The sequence below is a fragment of the Bubalus kerabau genome, chromosome 3, assembly GCF_029407905.1.
Source record: "Bubalus kerabau isolate K-KA32 ecotype Philippines breed swamp buffalo chromosome 3, PCC_UOA_SB_1v2, whole genome shotgun sequence".
Classification (NCBI taxonomy): domain Eukaryota; kingdom Metazoa; phylum Chordata; class Mammalia; order Artiodactyla; family Bovidae; genus Bubalus; species Bubalus kerabau.
The window spans coordinates 142,407,423-142,419,994 of NC_073626.1; the positions used below are offsets into that span (position 1 = coordinate 142,407,423).

The 12,572-nt window shown below is 40.0% G+C and overlaps 1 protein-coding gene across 2 annotated transcripts; it reads left to right on the forward strand.

Annotated features, from left to right (window-relative positions):
* Positions 1-2: 2 nt before the first annotated feature.
* On the forward strand, positions 3-11,608 carry MAIP1 (matrix AAA peptidase interacting protein 1). 2 transcript variants are annotated; one of them, XR_008712061.1, is made up of 5 exons: positions 3-602; positions 7,359-7,430; positions 7,847-7,973; positions 9,511-9,612; positions 11,343-11,608. XR_008712061.1 is itself a non-coding variant. In XM_055573044.1 (5 exons), exons 1-5 carry the CDS (start codon positions 153-155, stop codon positions 11,419-11,421), a joined length of 876 nt encoding a protein of 291 aa, XP_055429019.1. In that variant the 5' UTR covers positions 3-152; the 3' UTR covers positions 11,422-11,608. The 2 variants fall into 2 exon arrangements, 1 of the variants encoding a protein (XP_055429019.1); XM_055573044.1 differs by having other exon boundaries at positions 9,465-9,612.
* Positions 11,609-12,572: the final 964 nt, after the last annotated feature.

The window sequence follows — 12,572 nt, forward strand, 5'->3', positions numbered from 1 at the left end:
GCGTATGATAGAGAGCAGAGAAGGGGCGAATTCACTAGAGGTGGCAGCAACAGGCCAACTCGACTCTCCAGTCTCTTTCTCCGAACCTCGCTGAGGTGGTTTCACACCGACTTACTTTCCATGATGCACAGGCAAGCACAAAGGTCACAAAAATGGCGCTGGCCGTCCGTCTTTTACCGCGCTTGCTACTTTCTCGGCCTCTACCGGGCTGGGTCGCCCGGCTCCGGAGTCTCAGTTCGGCCGAGGTGAAGCGCCCATTGTCTGGACTTTGCTACTTCTGCCGCCGCCGCCTCGGCTCGGGAGCAGCCCCATTTCCTCGAGTCTCTTGGGCCTCCGCGGCCTTGGCCCTGTCTGCTCGGGGTCCTCAGCGTCCCTTGCTCAGCCCCCTGGAAGTCGCCTCAACCCTCCCCACTTTCCCTTCTTGCCCCCGGCGAACCTACAGCACCGAGGAGCAACCCCAGCAGCGTCAGAAAACCAAAATGATCATTCTGGGGTTCTCCAACCCCATCAACTGGGTTCGGACTCGAATTTACTCCTTCCTTATCTGGGCCTATTTCGACCAAGAGTTCAGCATCACAGAGTTCTCAGAAGGAGCGAAGCAGGTTGGTTTATTTCTCTAGGAGTAACCTATCCACCTCTCATGAATTCAGCAGTTAAGATACGCAAAAGTGTTTAGCGATGAGGTTTCAACTGGGTCTCAAATGATCAAATGTGGGTAGTGACTCAAATACAGAGCCCTCTGGCCACTTGCTGTAAATTAAGCTGCTGCTTCTGTTTGCACTGTCTCCGAGGAATAGGGGATTGATGGAGACACCAATTTGAAGTCCCTTAATTACTTTTTCTGTCCTCTGCAGGTTTTGAATCAGATAGAAATGGATTCAAAGCCTATTTCGGTCACTGAAAAGCTCCATGGCTTTATTTCTTCTGAAATGTGATTTTTTCTGAATGAAAAAAGAATGAAAAAGCCAATACTGATTATATGCTGGCACTGATATATTTACTTCTAGTTTTTTCAGTTTATTTCTATAAACACAGCCATTTATACTTATTTATGTGATCTGTCAGTTATAAATTGAATGTTTTCAATTTTATATAATCAGTGTCAATATTAACTCGTGCTTTTTGCTTCCCTGAGTCAATTCTTGACTAATCTGTGTTTTTACAAAAAAATTTAAAAGCAAAGAGCAAGCATAGTTAATAGCATTATAAGGGATAAATCTCAGTTCCTGTCAGTTCTCAAAATGTTTTGTTTGTGCAGAGGTAAATGAGCATGGTGCTACTGTCCTTCAGGATTCCTGCAGATGACTTGTGAGCTTGTCTACCTCCTGCTCATTTATGTGTCAATAAGGAATGGAAGTCATCCTCCCATGGACAGGACAGGAATCAAGCCTAACTCTCTACTTCCTTTGACCACAAAGGAGCATGGAACACTTTTTAGTCACTCTTTGATCCTAAAGGTCCTCCAGCTGTGAGCTATTTTAGCCCCCATCCTTGCTATAAAGTAGTATTTGCACCCATTCATCAGCCAGTCTGTATGCAGTCTTGCCTCATCTAAGTCAATTTTTGTGCATTTAGCCATTCTGATTTCCAAAAAGAATGTTAGGTCATCCATGGCAAATATTTAGAGATTCCATTAAACCAGTGGTTGCTTAACATGACCTTTCAGATCAAGCAAACCAGTTTTTTTAACACCTAGAGTTTAAAACGACATGGCTGAAAAGTCTTCCTACCTAGATCTCATAAGGCAACTCTTCCTTCTTTTGCATAGATGTAATTCTAGGGCTTGGGAATAATCTGGTGCATAAACATTGGCTAGATTATCTACTCTCATGGGCTCAACTTGCCCTTTAAACTAACCTCCCAACTATAGAATATTATCTTGGGATGTGAATATCAAGCTGTCAGTTAGATCATGCTGCTGCTGCTGCTGCTAAGTTGCTTCAGTTGTGTCCAACTCTGTGCAATCCCAGAGACGGCAGCCCACCAGGCTCCCCCGTCCCTGGGATTCTCCAGGCAAGAACACTGGAGTGGGTTGCCATTTCCTTCTCCAATGCATGAAAGTAAAAAGTGAAAGTGAAGTCGCTCAGTCATGTCCAACTCCTAGCGACCCCATGGACTGCAGGCTCCTCCGTCCATGGGATTTTCCAGGCAAGAGTATTGGAGTGGGGTGCCATTGCCTTCTGTGATTCATTAACATTTTTCTTTTTCAGTCATGGAACATGAAAGACACCTTCATGCTCATTATTCTAGTCTAATTCCCTTTTACAGATGATAAAAATCAAGTCTAGAAAGGTCAAATGATTAACTCAAGAATGCATAGCTAGCAACTGCTGAGGTGCATTGTTCTGTGACTCATTCTACAAGCATTCTTCGTTCTCCAGAGTTACTAGAAATTGACATAGTTAAGTATAACCTAGGCAAGCTTTTTAAAAACATTTTATAATTTAAATTTTTTTTCTCAAAGTATAATTGTAATGTTACAGATATACAATGTTACAGATATACAATGTAGTGATTCACAGGTTTTAAAGATGACACTCCATTTATAGTTAAAAATATTGGCTATATTCCCTGTGTTATACAGTATAGCCTGTAGCTTATTTTAAACCAATCTAGGCAAGCTTTTATTCATCATGTGAGCCAGAGGAATAGATGGTCCAATGATAGACAGTCCTTGCTGCTACTGCTGCTGCTAAGTCACTTCAGTCGTGTCCGACTCTGTGTGACCCCATAGACGGCAGCCCACCAGGCTCTGCCATCCCTGGGATTCTCCAGGCAAGAACACTGGAGTGGGTTGCCATTTCCTTCTCCAATGCGTGGAAGTGAGAAGGGAAAGTGAAGTCGCTCAGTCGTATCCGACTCTTTGTGACCCCATGGACTACAGCCCACCAGGCTCCTCCATCCATGGGATTTGCCAGGCAAGAGTACTGGAGTGGGGTGCCATCACCTTCTCCTTAAACAGCTTTATTAGCCCCACAAACTTTACTTCCATTGATAAGTACATATGATATTATCCCTGTTACTGCCATCAAACCACATTAACCATTTACTGTTTGTTTTGCAATATCTTTTACATATTTTGGCCTTTTCTATGAAGGAAAAAGCTATTTCCCAGAAGCCTGTTTAGGTTGCATGTCTGCATGCTAAGTCACTTCGGTCATGTGCAACTCTTTGCGACCCATGAACTGTAACTCACCAGGCTTCTCTGTCCATGGGGATTCTACAGGCAAGATTACTGGAGTGGGTTGCCATGCCCTACTCCAGGAATCTTCCCAACCCAGGGATCAAATCCATACCTCTTATGGCTCCTGCATTACAGGTGGATTCTTTACCACTAAGCCAGCAGGGAAGTCCCTTGTTAGGTTAAGAAATCTTATATCATCAAAGGTTTATCAGGGCAGCCTCCTAATGGGACATTATTACCTTACAGGATAATTTGCTCAGGTTTGATCATTGGCCACAGAAACTAGAGTATCATGGTTGGATTTCAGCATGATTGTGATGTCTGTTCAGTTCAATTCAGTTCATTGGCTCAGTCGTGTCCGACTCTTTGCGACCCCATGAATCGCAGCACACCAGGCCTCCCTGTCCATCACCAACTCCCGGAGTTCACTCAAACTCATGTCCATCGAGTCGGTGATGCCATCCAACCATCTCATCCTCTGTCGTCCCCTTCTCCTCCTGCCCCCAATCCCTCCCAGCCTCAGGGTCTTTTCCAATGAATCAACTCTTCGCATGAGGTGGCCAAAGTATTGGAGTTTGAGCTTCAGCATCAGTCCTTCCAATTAATATTCAGGACTGACTTCCTTTAGGATTGACTGGTTTGATCTCCTTGCAATCCAGGGGACTCTCAAGAGTCTTCTCCAACACCACAGTTCAAAAGCATCAATTCTTCAGCCCTCAGCTTTCTTCACAGTCCACCTCTGACATCCATACATGACCACTGGAAAAACCATATTCTTGACTAGACAGACCTTTATTGGCAAAGTAATATCTCTGCTTTTCAATATGCTATCTAGGTTGGTCATAACTTTCCTTCCAAGATAAGCGTCTTTTAATTTCATGGCTACAGTCACCATCTGCAGTGATTTTGGAGCCCCAGAAAATAAAGTTTGACACTGTTTCCACTGTTTCCCCATCTATTTGCCATGAAGTGATGGGACCGGATGCCATGATCTTCGTTTTCTGAATGTTGAGCTTTAAGCCAACTTTTTCACTCTCCTCTTTCACTTTCATCAAGAGGCTTTTTAGTTCTTCACTTTCTGCCATAAGAGTGGTGTCATCTGCATATCTGAGGTTATTGGTATTTCTCCTGGCAATCTTGATTCCAGCTTGTGCTTCATCCAGCCCAGCATATCTCATGATATACTCTGCATATAAGTTAGATAAGCAGGATGACATTATACAGCCTTACTACTACTACTACTAAGTCGCCTCAGTCGTGTCCGACTCTGTGTGACCCCATAGATGGCAGCCCACCAGGCTCCCCCGTCCCTGGGATTCTTCAGGCAAGAACGCTGGAGTGGGTTGCCATTTCCTTCTCCAATGCATGAAAGTGAAAAGTGAAAGTGAAGTCGCTCAGTTGTGTCCGACTCTCAGCGACCCCATGGACTGCAGCCTACCAGGCCCCTCCGTCCATGGGATTTTCCAGGCAAGAGTACTGCAGTGGGGTGCCATATACAGCCTTGATGTACTCCTTTTCCGTGATGTCTGTTACTTCTAAACAAATTTCACCCATCTTCCACACACAAAGGCTTACTATAATACATAGGTTGTTTCTGAACCCTGAGAGCATCTAAAATGTTTGCAAGGAATCATTGAGACCATTTGGAAGTGTGCTTTTTCTCAAAATTCAACTCCATTATTATATTCAGTTCAATTCAGTCGCTCCGACTCTTTGTGACCCTGTGGACTGTAGCATGCCAGGCCTCCCTGTCCATCACCAACTCCTGGAGTTTATTCAAACTCATGTTCATTGAGTCGGTGATACCATCCAACCATCTCATCGTCTGTCGTCCCCTTCTCGTCCTGCCTTCAGTCTTTCCCAGCATCAAGGTCTTTTCCATTGAGTCAGTTCTTCGTATCAGGTGGCCAAAGTATTGGAGTTTCAGCTTCAGCATAAGTCCTTCCAATGAATATTCAGGACTGATTTCCTTTAGAATGGACTGGTTGGATCTCCTTGCAGTCAAAGGGACCCCCAAGAGTCTTCTCCAACACCACAGTTCAAAAGCATCAATTCTTTGGTGCTCAGCTTTCTTTATAGTCCAACTCTCACATCCATACATGACTAGTGGAAAAACCATAGCTTTGACTAGATGGACCTTTGTTAGTAAAGGAATGTCTCTGCTTTTTAATATGCTGTCTAGGTTGGTCATAACTTTACTTTCGAGGAGCAAGCCTTTTAATTTCACGGCTGCAGTCACCATCTGCAGTGATTTTGGAGCCCCCCCAAAATAAAGTCCTCACTGTTTTCATTGTTTCCCCATCTATTTGCCATGAAGTGATGGGACCAGTTGCCATGATCTTAGTTTTCCGAATGTTGAATTTTAAGCCAACTTTTTCACTCTCCTCTTTCACTTTCGTCCAGAGGCTCTTTAGTTCTTCACTTTCTGCTATAAGGGTAGTGTCATCTGCATATCTGAGGTTATTGAAATTTCTCCAGGCAGTCTTAACTCCAGCTTGTGCTTCATCCAGCCCAGCATTTCACATGATGTACTCTGCATATGAATTGAATAAGCAGGGTGACAATATACAGCCTTGACGTACTCCTTTTCCTATTTGGAACCAGTCTGTTGTTCCATGTCCAGTTCTAACTGTTGCTTCCTGGCCATTGTTGTTAGGGCTGCCATAACAAAATATATCAGTCTGGGTTGCTTAAACCATAAAACTTTATTTTGTTGCATTTCTGGAAGCTGAAAGTCCGAGAACGAGGTGTTGGCAAGTTTGGTTTCTTCTGTGGCCTCTGTCCTTTGCTTGTAGATGATCATTTTCTTTCTGTGTCCTCACATGTTTTTTTTTCCCCTCTATGCTCATGTGTCCCTGGTATCTCCATGTGTGTCCACTAATCCTCTTGTAAGCACATCAGTCAAATTGGACTAGGGCCCACCCTCATTTGACGTCATCACCTCTTTAAAAGCCCTGTCTCCAAATATAGTTACCTTCTGAGGTGCTGGGAGTTAGGGCTTCAATTTGGAAAACCCAATCCAGCCCATAACAGTTATGAGAGTTGTCTATCTGACACACCTTTGCATCCTCTTTCTCTCATTAGTTCTTCAAATTTCTTCTTAGATGGTTCTTCCTTTAGGAAGCCCCCTTATTGTCCACCCAGATAGTGTAAGTTCTCACCTGTATTCTCCGAAAATCATCTTGTTCTTATTCCTGTCATAATTCTTGGATTTGTCCATCTTCTTGGCTCTCTCCTCAAGTAGACAGGAAGCTCCTTGAAAACAGGTAGAGTCTTAATGCACAGCTCCATTCCTCATTACTAGTAGTGTGGAGGATTGCAGTTGACTGTCTCCCACTTCAAAGTGGGATCTTGTACTTCAAAGTTGAAGTCTACTGCATTAGACTGTCCAAACTCATTATCTTTTCTCCCACTTTACCAATGCCATATCTGTTTTAGATCTGTCTGAAGAGTTAGCTCAGACTGTAAAGAATCTGCCCGCAATGCGGGAGACCCGCATTCAGTCCCTGAGTCAGGATGATCCCCTGGAGAAGGGAATGGCAGTCCACTCCAGTATTCTTGCCTGGAGAATTCTACAGACACAGGAGCCTGGCAGCCTACAGTCCATGAAATCACAAAGAGTTGGATAGGACTGAGCGGCTAACACTTTCACTATCTATCTTAATGAGGGTCAGCTGCAGTCCAGATCTCCAGACTCCCAGTACTTAGATTGTACTGCTTAGTACTTAGGTACAGACTTAGGTTGTACTTAGGTACAGATTTAGGTTGTGCTGCTATGTATTCAGGATTCAGAGGATGATCATATGACAGTCAGGATGGCTGATTACTTCATTGTTATTTTAAAAGGAACTATATAGAAGATTTTTTTATTGAGAACCTAGTATATACACCACACACATTCTTTTCTCAGGTCCTTGGAGTGCATACATCATTAGCAATCTGCCCACTTACTATTGTGCGTGTGGAAAGGCTGCATAAGAAAAGTCAACAACTTTGAAGGAGTCATGCCTAACCATCGATATCTTAGTGTTGATAATGTTTATTGCCTTTATCATAAAATAGTCTTTGTTATACTTAGCCTTTGAAGTATGAGCATTGTACATTGTATGGTATTTCGCATGGTATCTTAAAATAATAATCACCACCCTTCCCCCACTTTTCGTTTCTTTTCAAGGCTTTTGCTCATGTGTCCAAATTGCTGTCACAGTGTAAGTTTGATCTATTGGAAGAACTTGTGGCCAAAGAGGTAAAGTATACTTTAATTTTCCTTTAAAAATAATTATTAACGTGTATTATTTTCTTTCATTAGAATGATATGCATTGTCCTTATTTATGCTTTAAAATAACATGTATGCCGTCACCCAAAGTAGAGTCCCTCTATCTTGCCTTTGGAGTACTCGGGGTCTTAAAAAGCATAGAATGACTTGCTACTTAAGGCATAAGTGAATATGCTGTCTTTCAGTTCTTACATAGAATGTTCTATTAGGAGTTATCTAACTGAAGAATCAGATGCCTCTCAGCCTTGCTTTTGAAAGTGAATACGTATGGCTGTAAATTTAAAAATAGTTTTACAAAATACATTCCATGAAGAATTCACTCAACTTTTTGAAAAGCTTTTGACAGTTCAACAAGTGAACTCTGGTTTGCTTTTTCCATACTTAGACTCTACGTGTATTGAAAGAAAAGGTTACTTCACTACCTGACAACCATAAAAATGCTCTTGCTGCTGACATAGATGAAATTGTGTACACATCAACAGGAGACATCTCCATTTACTATGATGAGAAAGGTAATCCTGGAGCATAGTCAATTTTAAATGGCCCACAGTTGTCCAGATAAGCTAAACTAGTGAAAGATCATGGGATAGTGGCATTTTGTTGGTACAAGTGGATATTTATAGAACTACAGAGAAAATAATTTATTCATTCTTTAAAGACCTTGCTCTGGAAGACTTGGGGTATGGTAATTGTTTTGAATGCCTTTCTATCTAGAAATTTGGGATGGTCATGTACACATTGCTGTTTTTAAAATGGGATAACCAACAAGGTCCTAGTGTGTAGCACCTGGAACTCTACTCAGTGTTATGTGGCAGCCTGGATGGGAGGAGGGTTTGGGGGAGAATGGATACATGTATAGGCGTGGGTGAGTCCCTTTGCTGTTCACCTGAAACTGTCACAACATTGTTTGTTAATCAGCTATACCCCATTACAAAATAAAAAGATTAATTTTAAAAAAAGAACTTTTCCCTAATGCTGTTTAATTCATAGAAGAGAACATTGTCACTTAAGTTAATGAAAATTGCCCAAGACAAGCTGCTCCTATGTCAAAGTGAAAATATTTGTGTTTCAGATTTCCTAACTTAAAGGAAACAATACAGTATTTTAAGTGTCCAGCTGTATGTTAAGTAGAAGTAAAAAGTAAAAGAAAAAGTAAATACTGTTAGCTAAAGACTGTTTTAAGAGTAACATTAACTCAGAACTCCCAATTGGATTTATTTGGAGACAGTGAAAATAATTGAAAGGAACTTTTGCATTTATCTTGTTCTTTTCCTTGTCCTATTTTCACAATAGCATTCCTGAAAACTCAGTGACTTACTTATTCCTTCTACAAATATACACATATGTATTATGTGCTAGGCACATAGGAAATCTAGCCTTTGCTCACACACTTGCTAAGGCAGTTCTGATTGAGAACTCTTTAACAGTGAAAATATTTTCACATACATGTTAATTTGAAACATTCAGAAAGGTACTTTTAATGATAAATATTTTCTTCTCCCTAGTATTTCAAATTGCATCTTAGCATCATGGTCACTGCCTGGTTTTTGCACAGGACATTCTCATAATCACTGGGCATATAAAGTGAATTAGAGTAGACGAGAAGTGTTTTTTTCTTTCTGGCAGTTGGGGTTAAGTTAGCACCAAAAAAATGTGTTTTTCCCCCTACTGTTTTTTGGCTTGACAATAGATACCTGTTATCATAATTTTAGAAAATCCCACAAATGGAAAAGAATCCACATAGTACGGTTGGGCAATAAGTACCTGCTCAGTAAATAGTAGCTCTTATACTGTGTTACAGAGAGGGAGGCAAATACGTCGTAAACCCCAAGAGAATTTTCTAAAAATAAAAGGTGTCAATACAGGTACCTTAAGTTAGAATGAGCACAAAATTTGATCTGTAATGACTGTATAATTACTGCCAATTGCTAATTTCATTTTGGATATAAGGATGATAGATTATTGTCATTTGTATCTGTATGTGTGTATGTTTTTTCTCTAAGGAAGGAAGTTTGTTAACATCCTGATGTGCTTTTGGTATCTAACCAGTGCCAACATCCCCAGTGAAGCCATAAGTGGAGCCCGTGTGTTCCAGGTTAAGTTGGGGGATCAGAACGTGGAAACTAAACAACTTCTTAGTGCAAGCTATGAGTAAGTCTAATCACATTTATTGTTTCCTTTCTTTAAGAAATGGAAGGTAGTATGCAGACATGAAAACTAAAGGGAGCTTTAGGAAGAAAAAATTGAAATTTGACAAGTATCTATGAAGAGAGGTAGTTATAAAGACATACTGGCCACAAAACAGGAGCGTTCAGAAATTAGGAAGCAGTAATATTGCTGAACTTAATTTAACAGTGTTTCAGCTGTCTATTGCTACATTACAAACCACTCCAAAACTCGGTGACAACAAACAGCCACTCATTTTGCCTGCTTTTCTACTGCTCTGGAATTTTGGAAAGGCTCAGCTGTGGGGTTTTCTCTGCTTTACCTGGCATCAACTGGGATGGTAGGAGCCAGGGATTCATTTCCACAATGGGCTTCCTCACTCATAGGGCAGCACCAGGATGCTCCTTGGCTTCTCCACATAATGTCTCATTCTCCAAGGCCTCTCTTTGTAGCTTGGGCTTGTGGAGGTGTTAAGATAGTCACGTGTTTTACATGGTGGTTGGCTTCCAAAAGACAGAAGATGCTAGATGTAGCCCTCCAGGAAAAGGGCTATGCCCAGGATTGGAACAGCCTCACTTCTGCATGGTTTGCTGGTCCAAACAGTCACAGGATCTGCACAGTGAAGGACATGGAGATACTCCACCTCTTCATGGGGCAGAAGAGCACGTGAAATGTAGTTATGACCATCTTTGGAAAATAAAATATGCTGTAATTGGCACATGGACCATGCACTCACTAGATAATTATTGACCATCTCCTCTTTACCAGGTACTCTGGTGAGAGTTCAGACACAGAATTGAAGGGTTCCTGCCCTTAAGGAGGTACTATCTAATGGGAGGTTAGCAACTTATTCAAATGAGACACTGTAGTGTATTATTATGTGAATAAAATTTGGAACAGTGAACAATTCAAGAGAGTCAGTGGAGATATACTTTAGTATCTGTTTAAAAGAATACTTTTACGTCATTAAAGTTATACAAATTTGCTTTAAAACAATGAACAAAACCCCAAAATGACCTAAGAAAGAAAATGTATCCTGTTTCACTAAGGTAAAGAGAATTGTATCTTCATTTTTTCACTTCTTGAAGGAAATGTGCTTTTTTTTTTTTTTTTTTTCCATTTCTTTTTTCCTGTGTGGAATTTTGCTTTATTTGTAATTGCCCAAAATATTCTATATATTTAAGTACTTATTTAATTTAAATCTACTCAATTGTCTCTTTTTAAAGATATCATTTAGAACACTATAATCAACACTAACCTTTGGTTGTTCTGATAGTCCCTACTAAGATCACAGGCAGGTAATAAAGACTGCTATTTTCAAGAATGAACTTAGTGCCAGCTGTGAGTAAATCTAATCACATAACCAACCTCCATGGAAGTGCTGTTTTATCAGCGTAGTCCAGTTTTTTTCTCCTCATATTAGGCATATATTATAGCTAGTACTTAGCAGAAAAACACGTTTCTCTCGCGGACTGGCAGATATTGGAGTGTATATAGATCTGTCTATTAAAAATACTCAGTTGAGAATGCACTTCTAATTTTTGTGGGGATATTTTTTGTGATCAAATTGGTAGGTTAAACTTTTGATTTTTATTTACCATTATCTGTTAGCTTTTTGCTAAAAACTGCCTCAACTATGTACTTGCAAATTACATAGTGATCCAGGAAGTTTTTGAACTGATACAGGATACACATTGTTTATAACGTTTCCTTAGATTTCAGAGAGAGTTTACACAAGGAGTAAAGCCTGACTGGACCATTGCACGGATTGAACACCCAAAGTTATTAGAATAACTGTTCTTGGAAAAAGCAGCTTATTGAACTTTTGGCAATTACTGTGAAAGACTAAGGAAGAAAAAATTTTCAGATCAATTGATCTTCACTTAATCAAGTTTGTGGATTACTTTTGTATTATTATAAAATGTTCCTTGTAGTAAATAAGCATGATACAATAAAACATTTTCCATAGATTGTCATCACTTTCTGTAAAAGTCAAAGTAAAAAAAATTACAACAGCCCGTCACTGGTGTCATATTCAGTGTCATTTCTCATGTTACATGTATATGTATATATACACAAACTAATTTTACAGGCAGTAAAGAAAATTTACTTTTCTAAATTCATAGTCCTGAAATATTTTATTTGTGGTTAATACACTTATACCAATAATTCAAGTATGAGAAAGATTTACTTTTAAAAAGTCACTGCTGCTATTTGATTACCTCTTTGTTCACTAGCTAGGTGAGAAAGAACAGATGAAATTACAGCAGATGGGTCACTGCAGAACTAAAAATCAGTGAACCTGACTAAAGCACAAAGAGAAAAAGAAAATAGAACAGTGCCTTAGTCCCCTATGAAATAACATCAAGTCTTTCTAACATACTTGTATTTAGACTCCTAGAAGATGGGATAAGGCAGACAAAAACAATGTAAAAACAATGTCTGAAAGTTTTCCTAATTATGAAAATTATAAACCCAGAGATCCAAGAAATTCAACCATCAGGGACACACATAAAGAAAACTAAAGTACATCATAATCAAAGTATTGAAAACTAGAGAAAATTAGAAAAGCAGCTGGAGAAGAAAAAACAACCATTCCATACAGAGAGTGACTATATTTCTTTTCTTAAACTCTGCAAGTTAGAGGCCTTGGCATGGTATCTTTGAAAGAAAGAAATAACCTGTTGACCTGGAATTCCATATTCAGGAAATATGTCCTTCAGAAAAGGTGAGAAAAGACTTTCAGACAAGGAAAAGATCATAGAATTTGTTGCCGGAAGACCTGTTTTATAAGAAATGTTAGGGGCCAGCGGACAGAATAGTTTGAAAATGGACCCATGCATATTGCACAATTGATTTTGACAAAGGTGCCATGGTTATTTAATGAGAAAAGTCTTAACATAGAATAACTATATATTCACATAGTAAATAACCTCATCTTTTGC

Excerpts from the sequence above, each read along its gene's own strand:
- MAIP1 (XM_055573044.1), top strand. The coding sequence starts at position 153 with ATGGCGCTGGCCGTCCGTCTTTTACCGCGCTTGCTACTTTCTCGGCCT. Across the intron at positions 603-7,358 it reads TCTCAGAAGGAGCGAAGCAG|GCTTTTGCTCATGTGTCCAA; the intron begins GTTGGTTTATTT and ends TTTCTTTTCAAG. Across the intron at positions 7,431-7,846 it reads AAGAACTTGTGGCCAAAGAG|ACTCTACGTGTATTGAAAGA; the intron begins GTAAAGTATACT and ends TTCCATACTTAG.